General features: G+C 48.8%; 3 protein-coding genes across 3 annotated transcripts; 1 reads left to right on the top strand and 2 right to left on the bottom strand.

Moving 5' to 3' along the window:
• Positions 1 to 1,722: 1,722 nt before the first annotated feature.
• On the bottom strand, positions 1,723 to 3,202 carry PV10_06357 (uncharacterized protein). Its single transcript, XM_016371147.1, has one exon. The coding sequence runs from the start codon at positions 3,065 to 3,067 to the stop codon at positions 1,910 to 1,912; it is 1,158 nt and encodes a 385-aa protein (XP_016223440.1). The 5' UTR covers positions 3,068 to 3,202; the 3' UTR covers positions 1,723 to 1,909.
• Positions 3,203 to 4,810: 1,608 nt separating this feature from the next.
• On the top strand, positions 4,811 to 6,523 carry PV10_06356 (uncharacterized protein; the record flags this gene model as incomplete). Its single annotated transcript, XM_016371146.1, has 1 exon — positions 4,811 to 6,523. One exon carries the CDS (start codon positions 4,811 to 4,813, stop codon positions 6,521 to 6,523), a length of 1,713 nt encoding a protein of 570 aa, XP_016223439.1.
• A 1,460-nt stretch (positions 6,524 to 7,983) lies between these two features.
• On the bottom strand, positions 7,984 to 9,446 carry PV10_06355 (uncharacterized protein). The gene is made up of 2 exons (XM_016371145.1): positions 8,588 to 9,446; positions 7,984 to 8,500 (listed from the first exon to the last, which is right to left on the bottom strand). Exons 1-2 carry the CDS (start codon positions 9,213 to 9,215, stop codon positions 8,058 to 8,060), a joined length of 1,071 nt encoding a protein of 356 aa, XP_016223438.1. The 5' UTR covers positions 9,216 to 9,446; the 3' UTR covers positions 7,984 to 8,057.
• Positions 9,447 to 11,272: the final 1,826 nt, after the last annotated feature.

Raw genomic sequence — 11,272 nt, 5'->3', positions numbered from 1 at the left:
GTATTATTCCCGTGTTGAAAGTTATCTGACCGATATGCTGCACTGTTCATATTGGAGGAGAATTTCTCCATCATCTCTAACATCAGAGTCACGTGGATAATATCAGATACAGCAGCGGCAGGCGAGACCAATTAACATCGAAACGAGGATGCAACCGCACGGGTCAATACAGCCACAACGCACTTCTTAGACACCGACTTGGGCTGAGTCCGAGCGGTCGGGGATAAGAAGGAACGGTCGCTTCGAGGAGGAGGTAGAGATGAGTCAGCGTCATGCTCACGACCACTCTATGGGATCTACGCATGTAGTGCAGGAATTCCGACACTGCCCCGACTATGATTTGATTGGTACCAAATCAATTGTATGGCCTCGCTTGAACCTCTCATATCCTCGCAATAAATAAGACCAGTCGCTATGGATCAAGATGCCACCCGTTCGACCTATAACAACAGTTCGACGTGGAACTGTGACCCAGATTCGGAGACACTTATGCTTTTCAGAGATGGCGACCATACTTCATCGGCAGATTGGCCCTGTAGGCTTTGGACTCATGGGCCTCACGAGACCGAACGGAACATTAACACAAGAGGAAGCATTTGCCGCCATGGACGCAGCCCTCGAAAATGGGGCTAATTACTGGAACGGAGGGGAATTCTACGGAACACCCGATTACAACAGCTTACATCTTCTCCGCGACTATTTCAGTAAATACCCAGAGAGGGCTTCTCAAGTGACCTTAGCGATCAAGGGAGCGCGATTTCCAGGAACGTTGAAATTCGAGGGCACGGAGAAAGGCGTTCGACGATCCGTCGACGAATGTAACCGGATTCTCGCAGGGACCAAGACTCTTGATATTTTCGAGTGTGCTCGAGTCGACCCCGAAACTCCGATCGAAGAGACAATGCGGGTTCTCGGCGAACTCGTTAAAGAGGGGAAAATCAAAGGTATCGGGCTCAGTGAGGTCAAGGCCGATACTATTCGACGGGCCGCGAAAGTGCAATATATCGCTCAAGTCGAAGTCGAACTCTCGCTGTGGTCACCGGATATTCTCTTTAATGGTGTCGTCAGCACATGTGCAGAACTAGGAATTGTAATTATTGCATATGCACCGCTAAGTCGGGGTGGTTTGACGGCCAATTTGGCGGAGAACGAGCAAGATTTGCCGCCGCATCTCAAGAATTATCCCCGATTTCAAGGTGCAGCCTTGCAGGCTAATCGTCAGTTGACCCAAGAGGTCCAGAAGCTGGCATTAAAGAAGGGATGTACTGTTCCCCAGCTCGCGATTGGTTGGGTACGAGCGCAGAGTGGGAGGAATGGAAATGGCATCATCATTCCTATTCCCGGCGCGGAAAGGCCAGAGTGGGTAGCAGAGAACTGTAAGATGGTGGAGCTCGTCGAGGAAGATTTGCAGTGTCTTGATGACATTGTAAAACGCATTCCTATCCAGGGTGGCAGATATAATACGGCTGAAGTGAAGCTGAGCGAGGGCTGATCGATCACACATGTGGGGGGGGGTTCAGATCCTATGACCAGGGGACGAGACCTATCTGCAATCTTCTCTTGTACTTAGAACCTGATAAAAACTACATGTGGCTGATTGGTCCCCCCACGAAAGCAGAGCTAGAGGGTCATGATTAGGTATGTATTGTTTGAAGCTAGAGATACAAGTACAGTATTGGGATCCCATTATTACAAGTCAAGCCCAAAAGGAAAAGCAAAACTCCATGGTCAATTTTTGCCATCTGGCAACACGCCCATTCCTGAATCCCGGCTCCAATAACATTATCATAGGTGGGTCCACAAGGCTCCGTCATCCAAACCAGGTGCTGTACAGGGTATCTTTCGAAGAACAAAATCGAGGGGTTTGTTGTGGGTGTAGTTGGGGGGTGGAGGAAGCGGCTCATGCTTGCTATGCTTTGTCGGCATCGTTGAAGACCTTGACGCGGCGCTGTAATCTCGCCCGTTTCGTTGGGGAAGTTGAGGCGAGAGCTGGAGTGGACATCATGCCTCGATCTTGGAGGTATCCCAAGGGATGTCTGTCAACGCTGAGAGGCCGTTTTGATCCATTTGAATAAAGATGGTGTCTCCGCTCAAAGGTCGGACAGTGCTTGATGGGATGTCCGCATGCTTCTTCTTGCGGGTGGCCGCTTGGTACGCATGAGACCGCGGGGGGCTTGTTTTCCTCGCATGGCCACTCAGGAGCTGGCTTCTCCACAGGTGATTTAGCGCTCAAGGTTACATGACGCTCAGTGTCCTTGATGGTAGTGGCCGGTGTGCGGACCTCGTTGTCAGTGTTGCGCTCAGGGGTGATGTGAGTGATGGACCTTCGATAGCTCCGTCTTCTAAAAGGACCTGTTAGGCAGTCATCGTTGTTTCGGGCGGACTGCGGGCTTCCTTGGGCTTCGGTCAGGTCTGTAGACTGGGGTAGACTGGGAGGACGATCTCCAAAGGCAGCGAGGATATCATCTAAGGTATCTCCATTAAGCAACGCAGCATGGTAGATCTCGGAGGCACTGGCTGGAGCATCAATGGTTTCGGTGGACTCAGTTGCGCAAGGCTTGACAGACTCGTCATGTAGACTTTCGACATCAATGGCACTGTCTGGACCTAGGCTCAGTAGTGGCTGAGGAGTAGGATGGATCGTATTTGGATCTTCTCCAATTGCTCTACCAAGAGCGTACAAAGTTTTGAAGATGCGTAACGGGGTCCGAACATTTTCTCTCATGTTGAACCATAACTCCATGAGCGAGAGGCCGCCGGGCCCGCCCTTGCACTGGTCGCAATCCGCAAGACTCCGGCCGGGTCGCAGCATGGTGCTCCAGGTGGCGAGATACCAAGGGTCATCTGAGACGGCGAGTTTGTGGGAGATGTAGAGCAGAGGCAGCATGTAAAGTCTCAGGGAGAGAAGAGAAACGAAGACGAGATGCTGGAGGAGGCGGCGGACTGTTTCATGGATCTCATGATAGAGGCTTGTGTGCTCATGTCCCGCCTGGGTACGATCTCCCTCGACGGCATGGGAGTAATGATCGTGATCTGAGGAAGAATGGTGACCGGGGAGATGAGACATGATGGACGTTGAAGCGCAAAGGGTGCGCAGCGAGGGCAGCCAGGTTGTCGAGATGTCTGCGCCTATTTGCCTATTACGAGACGAGACGTCTGGAGAGAGGAGAAGCGTCAAGCTCGGGGAGGGAGTGGGTGAGATGTCAATGTATACACAAAATATCGATGGAGGATCGCAGAAACACCACAGTTTGGGCCGGCGTCAACAACACACAAAAGAAGAAACTAGGGCTGATGATGTTGAAGATAGGATTCACATGTCTGGCAGAAGCATTGACCGTGGGAAGTTGCGGAAGGTGAGTTCCAGTGTCTTGACAGGTGGCACTTGCACCCAAACATCATGTATCCGGTGATGGAATCAGAGTGCAGGTGCAACTTACCTTGAGGTTTAATTTGCACCTTCCTTAGCGTTGTAAGGATTCAGAGCCTCTGACTGGCGCCAAATCATGAAGCTTTTATCAAGTCAATCATCTAGTGGACGGATACGTGTGGCCGGATAGAAGAACCTATCGAGAAGAGGCAGGTTTGTGTGCTGCGTCTGGGGTTCATTCAAGTGACAGCAAAAGCAACCAGCAACCACAGCATCGTCACCACCAACAAGCGAGGAGCAGCACCAGCTCGAAATCAGTGTTGTCGAAAACATCTTGGGAGGAGTTGGTACGTGGGTTCAACTCGAGAGAACGTGACGCGTGTGTGGAATGGAACAAGTTTTGGCAATGACAAAGTGAGAAGGTGCATGGGTCACATATTACACACGTGACTAATTTTGAGATCTTGGCAAGCCGGAAGAACGATAAACAATATCCGTTGACGAGTGCTCGGACATGAATAACCTGCTGACCCTGCCTACGTACAATATGAGAGCATTGGATCTGAGGTATCCACGCATACGCATACGCATACGCATGGGAGCGTACCTAGATATTACTAATGCTAACGTCGCCGTTTGCCCTTGGCTCATATTGAGCACCCTGCCTGCACAGAACAAGGGATGCGTGGACCACGTGCCTCCTCATGCGCGTCGCGTATCCATTTAGACTGATGCGGGGAAACTTATCAATCACCCTTCCTCGGCCCATCTGTAGTAAGATCTGACTGTAGTATGCATTCAAATCATCTCTGAAGCGATAGGAGTTGGTAAGAGAACCAGACTATCAAGACAGTGACCTAATCATGATACGACAGTGGTCTGGTTCTTTTACATGAGAAGCGTATTGAAGTCTGACGTTCGTCATCCTCACAAATGTGAGGCAGGAACGAACAACCCTTAGCACCGGACCTTCTCCATATGACAACCGACACCCCGCCTCTGGTTGTCCTTTTTGGCTCCCATAACCTCTTTGCCACTCAACCTCACCACCCCATCCCATCTATTTTTTGGGGCTCTCTCTCGTTTACCGCTATCATCATTGCCGTCTGACTATTGCATGACTGCATCTCAGATCATATTGTGATGAAGATGACTCACAATCTGAGAACGACGGCCATATGGGGTCTTATGGACACAAACTACCACTTTTGGAGAGGTAAAGGTGACGATTCCGTCGAATGATCTGCAATCAGAGTTCCACGGGAATTAAATTCCTTGGTCTCGAGTTAACCTCCACCCTCTAACTCTAGGGAGGAGGGGTCTATTCAATCCACCATGCTTATCTTTTGGACATCTTAACTTGACCTCTTCCCCAGTTCTGGCAATTGTACTCCCATTCAAGATTGGCCCACCATAGACAACGACCAAGAATCTACCATCATGGCTGCGACACAGCTAGATGCTCTGATCGTCGGAGCCGGCTTTAGTGGCATCTATCAGCTCTATCGACTTCGTCAGTTAGGCTTGTCTACACGCGTAGTCGACATGGCTGGCGATGTGGGAGGAACGTGGTATTGGAATCGCTATCCAGGGGCAATGAGCGACACTGAAAGCTACTTATACCGTTTCTCATGGGATGAAGAAGATTTATTAACCTATCCTTGGTCTCGGCACTATGTCAAGGGTCCTCAAGTTCTCGAGTATCTCAGACATGTTGTCGAGAGGCATGATCTGCGCAAAGATATGCAATTCAATACTGAACTGGTCTCAGCCGATTGGAATGGTCAATCCAACCACTGGGACGTTCGCCTGAGCACAGGAGAAGTCCTGAAAGTCAGGTATCTTATCACTGCCTTAGGCCTACTGTCCAAAGCAAATTATCCCGACATTCCCGGCGCGAGCACTTTTACAGGCACACTCTGCCATACTGCCGCTTGGCCAGAAGACCTTGATCTCACGGGTAAACGAGTTGGCGTTATTGGCTGTGGTTCCACCGGCGTTCAAGTCATCACCGATATCGCTTCCCGCGTCAAATCGCTTACTTGCTTTCAGCGAAGTCCACAATACAGTGTCCCAAGTGGCGATCGACCAGTCGAGCCTGAGTACCGAAAATGGGTTAACGAAAACTATGACCAAATCTTCGACCAAGTCCGCAATTCCATTGTGGGCTTTGGCTTCACCGAGTCGACAGTGCCTTTCAAGTCAGTTACTTCTGCTGAAGAACGAGATGCTATTTTTGAAGAGCTATGGAATAAAGGTAATGGCTTCCGCTTCTTTTTCGGTGGCTTCTGCGACCTAGCTATCGATCGAGAGGGTAATGAGGCAGCTTGCGCATTTATCCGCAAGAAAATATCCCAAATTGTCAAGGATCCTGAGAAAGCCAGAAAGTTATCACCCCATGAATACTATGCTAGACGACCGCTGTGCGACGCCGGGTATTTTGAACAGTTCAACCGACCTAATGTTGATATTGTGCACTTGCGAGAGACCCCCATCGTGTCCATCAGACCGCAGGGTATCGAGACCACAGCTGGCCTTGTGGAGCTCGATGTCATCGTCTTTGCCACGGGCTTCGATGCCATCGACGGCAGTTATAATCGTATTCGAATCCGTGGTCGAGACGGTCTCACACTCAAGGAGAAATGGGAGCCCCGCGGTCCCACAAGCTACCTCGGTGTTGCCGTACCCAGCTTCCCAAATCTCTTTCTCATCACCGGACCTCAAGGCCCGTTCACGAATCTTCCTCCTGCCATTGAGGCTCATGTCGACCTTACTACTCGGTTGATCACGCACGCCGAAGAGGTTCGCAAGGCACAAGGCGATGATTCAGTCGGACTGATAGAAGCACTCCCAGAGGCGGAACAGGAATGGTGCCAGAGGTGCGAGAATATGGCTGCGGGGACTCTCTTCCACGAGTCAGCTTCCTGGATCTTCGGGCGAAATATTCCGGGCAAGAAGATCGCATTGCGGTTCTACTTTGGCGGCTTGAAATCCTTTTACGAAGCCGTGAATCATGTCATTGAGGCCGACTATGAAGGGTTCCGACCTATCAACCAGTCAAGCCCCGCCAAAATTCTCTCTCACGACAGCCCATCTGAAGGGATTGCTCCTGCAGTTGGAATGCTCGATGGGGTGCAGTCCTCAACGCGCTGAAAGTGGCGGACGCCGTGTCCATGTTACAATACTACTAATCACTTGGATCCAAGGGTTCGACTTTTTCAGATTACGATAACGATGGGCTTTTATTGAGGCCCATCTATTTCTATTGTGCGCTTCAGACAGGGCCAGACTTGAACAAGCACTCACTGGATTGAATGTCCTGGGTTGAACGATTGGCGAGATCTAGGTATTAATAAAGTAGAGGAGTAAGTAAGTACCTAGTAGATACCTAGTACGCTTGATAGTAGTACTATCTTCTATGAAGTTAGGTACCTACTAAGTACCTAGTTCTAATCTACTACAGAGTACATAAGTAAGTAGGTAAGTAGGTACAAACCAAAGTAAGTAAGTACCTAACCTACTTACCTACTCTTTTCCTACTCAATAAGGTACTTAGTATACTACCACATTAAGTAGGTACTTACCTACTTTAGTACCTACCTCTAGTAAGTACATAGGAGCAAACCAATTTATTTTCTGACAAATGGCTGAGTCATTTGATTCTGGTGGTCAAAGCAAACCATCAATCAGTAGGTATGATTGGCCAGCTTATTCCCCATAGAACTAGTACAATTCGTGATGGTTTCGTGAAGCCGTAGTAATAGATGTGTGCAAGTCAGATACATACCACCAATTTCTACAATATGAGCACCTATTAATGCCCGTGCCTGCCTACCTGACCTACAGGTGTTTTGAGGAAGGAGCGATGGAGTGACATTGGAAAACGGCAGGTGCAACTGCAAATACCTAAGTACTTGGGTAATCTAGTACTTAGAATTTACATGAAAGAGAAGCCTCCTTCAAGACTTCCTCTCTACTAGTCCCTCATTCATTTCGTAATGTAGAATCTACCTTAGTAACTTTCATGATTGATCTACTTAGATTGGTTGATTCGAACTGCTTGACCTCCTTACCTATACCATCCTTCAGGTCATCACTCAAAAGAGGTAAGTACCTAAGGTTCTTAAGAGTACTTACCTAATTAGTAGGTACATTAGTAGTGCCGTACTACTACTTATAATCGTCCTCAGGAATGTGCCATCCTAGAATTTCAACATAGATCCCAGGAATCAGAAACTTGCACTCAGATCTTGATGCAGGTTTACTTAGGCAAGTACCTACTACTTCTTAAAGCAGGTGCAGTGCCTTCCCTCCTAGGTAGGTACTTAGGTAAGAACTTGAACTTACTGCCATGTTTCATTATCTAGTACCTAGGAGCTACTAGGTAAAGTACCTAAGGTACTTGTATAATTTCAAGAGTCAACCTCGATTCATGGTGCTCAAATCAATTCTGAACTGAGTCAAGTCCACTTGATTGAGATTAGATCTCATTCGAACCTCATGAGATCAGTTTAACTCCCGAGTCGTTTTGATTCAGTTTCACTCAAGGTCAGACTCAGGCTGAACCCTACCTAGTAGGTACTTTACTAGGTACTTATATAGGAGGCCTAGACTGCGTTTCGCGAACTCAATTGAATACTTAGAGTACCTAGACCTACCTATAGGTTCTAACTCAATCTCACATCTATCACAATAAACCCAACGCTTTCACTGCTCTATAAGTGTCCTCTACCGTCTGTTGGAATGGAATAGTCGTAGCCATTCCCAAAATCTCCTTTTGACCACTCTGATCCAGAGAGAAATGATTCTTAGGATCAGCCACGGCACCAGGCTCGCCTAGACCTTGAACACCACTCTCGCGCAAACCCTTCAAACCGTCCTCGTAATAGTTGGTTCCCGAAAATAGTAAAATCCTATCATTTTGCCCTTGTGGGAGACTCAATGATGCAACGCACGCTTTTGCAACGTCACGGACATCGATCCAGGCCGGTAACCCGGGATTGCCCACCTTGGGAGCATACAGCGGATCTTTGCCTAGTATTCCATTGATTAATCTGGCTGTACTTGTGTTAAGTCCAGCGATACCGCCCTTGGGGAGTGATTCGGAGCTGTAGTGAATGGGTGGTCCATCTAGTAATGAGTAAGAAAGAAGGATGATCAGTAATGGCGCTTTGAATCAATGTTGAAAACGAGTCTCCAGGGGGAAGTAACACTTACAGATCATCGGTGGACAGAGCGTAGTCAAGTCAAAAGGCGCCTTGTTGGGCTGAGATTCATCCGCTCCAACATCATGCAATTTCCAGGCTTCTCGCTCCGCAAAGGTCTTGCTTGCGTGATAACCAAGAACACCGTTCTGAGCTGCCTGTTCCTCGGTGACGGGATCCCAATCTTTCGCCGTATATGTGTAGCCAGGTCTAGCACCTTTGGATAGATCGGTAACCGAGGCAAATGAAGACAGAACTGTCAGTCGTTTGAGATTTGTACCGTGCTGCAACGCGCTGAGCAGGACATTGCGGGTCGCATTAACGGCGGGCTTGACAAGTTCTTCGATTGGGTTATCAGTGGTGGTGAAATATGGTGAGGCTACGTGGATGGTGTAGGCGACTGGATTCTCTTCGAATGTTGCGTCGAGAGCATGGGCGGCTGACAAGTCGGGAATGCTGGTGAATTTGAGGGTGCCGTTCGAAATTTCACTTGCGTATTGTTTTTGGAAGTGTTGGATTTTGTTGAGTGATCGGACGGGAGCTAGCACTCGATATGATGATGTTCGAAGTAATTGCTCCAGAACATGTGCGCCGACGAAGCCGCTGGCGCCGGTAAGTAAGACGAGGGGTTTGGTAGCCATGACTGGTATTTCTTCGGTAGGTGTTGAAATTAAATCTGAGAAGGTGTTGTTGAGTTGTGCTGAGGACTTCCACTCGACAGGAGTCAGGTATTCTTCTTATAATTTCCACGTCCTTTACACGAGTATCTGGATAAAGGACTTCTTACCGTCCAATCCTTGTAGCTGTAAGTGAATCGGATAACATAAGACTGTAATATGGAAAAGCCTCATGTCCCGGTTATATGTTTTGCATGCATACCTACAGGCCCAGTCGTTTAACCATTGAAGTAAGTAGCTGAATCAGCACAGCCGACTTAGCGGTCGGATAATGCGGCCGCCCCGGGTATACCCCACGTCCAGGTCTACGATGCTCGAGAAACTTGTTGGATAGGATTGACTGGACTGATCTCGGGCTGTTTTTCATTCTTTCGACTTCAGTCACATCGATTCCAGTATTGGGAAGAAAAGGACAAAGTTCAAGTTCATTCTTTTCGAGAGAGGGTATCAATTGGACCATCAGTTCTTTGGTGCTAGAACGCCTAGTATCGAAATGCTTCATAGGTATCCCTCTTCTCCCAGTCTTGAGGGATCTTGATTTTTGACGGCAAAGATCCCCAAGACTTGATGATACAATTTCCAGTAAGCACACAGAGGTAAGGGAGCTTAGCACTAATGCTCAGCCTTCTCCTGAATCTCTTCAGGTGCGTCAGTGCTGCTACGAGTGCGATCACTCTGTGATGTAACAGTCGCAGCTTGGCCTTTACCCAGTATTACGCCGCCACTCTGAGGACCGTGGTATTGTCTCCGGCCCGTTGTGAACCACGTCACAGTGGCAATGAGGAGGATTGCTCCTACAGCTGCTGAGGTGTAGTTCATGTTTTCGCTGGTGACTGGTGAGAAAATGGGAAAGTTGAACGTGATGGTGGTGAAGATAAGGTACAAAACACCAATGATGTTGAGGGGAATGCTCAAGCGACCAAGGTTATATGGACCGCCGATGTTCTTCACGGGCTCTGAGGTGGCCAGTGTCATCAGACGTGCAATCAGTGGGATTGCATACGACACATCTAATATTTCTGCGTTAGTTTGGGCCAACTTTGCCGAATGTCAGACATGAGAGACTTACAAAATCCTTCGGTTGCGACGGCAATGACAGTCTCGAAGCCTTGGACGGCACCGAAATAGATGGCGTGAAGCACCATTTGGACAAAGACAGCGGCCACAAGTCCGTTTACTGGTGTGGCGTTGCTCTGCTGGACTTTGCTCAAGGTATCGGAAAATGGAAGTCCTCGGTCTCGAGCAAAGGCAAAGATGGCTCTTCCTCCCGTAGCAGTCAGTCCGTTTGAGGCCCCGAGGCCGACAATCAGAATCAACATTGCGAGACCAGTGGCGCCACTGCGTCCAGCAGACTGTCTGAAGACCTCGATGATCGGTACGCCGGTTGTGGTAGAGCCGATTGCCTCAAGATCGCTCATGCAAAAGCAAGCAGCAATCAGAAAGACGAACCCGGTAGCGAAGCCGATGTACACGGCCATCACAATCGCTCGAGGAGCCTGCCTCTGAGCATCTTTGACCTCCTCGGTCATGCGGCTGGCACTGTCATAACAGCACATGCCGAATGCGGCTTGAAGTAGTCCAACAATGGCCGTATATGGTGCGGGGAAACCGGTCTCGTTGACAAAGTCTGAGAAAACAAAGCTTGCTGACTGTTTATCATCGTTGGTAGCTAGGATGGTCGTCACTACGATGACGAATGACGTGATGTTGCTATACTGTGTCAATACTAGCCATCTGCAAAAGAAATGAGTGTCCAACTCACAGTATCAGAAATCCCTGAGAGATACGGTTGAACAACCGGGAGAAAAAGACGTTGAAAACCAGAGTACCCAAGGCCACAGCCCAGGCAACGAGCACGGTATGCCATCTCTGGATCACAAAACTAGGGAAATTGAGGTTGGCCAAGCCGAGGATGAAGTTTGCAGTGATAAAATGGCTTGTTGCGCCCATGGCGAGGATCCCGATCAACAAAAACCTAATCAAATGTTAGCAGGTTGGCCTTCTCGATGCCTCCCTCGGCT

Source organism: Exophiala mesophila (genome assembly GCF_000836275.1).
Source record: "Exophiala mesophila strain CBS 40295 unplaced genomic scaffold supercont1.4, whole genome shotgun sequence".
In the NCBI taxonomy this organism is placed as follows: Eukaryota; Fungi; Ascomycota; class Eurotiomycetes; order Chaetothyriales; family Herpotrichiellaceae; genus Exophiala; species Exophiala mesophila.
This window is presented reverse-complemented; position numbering and strand designations above follow the sequence as displayed.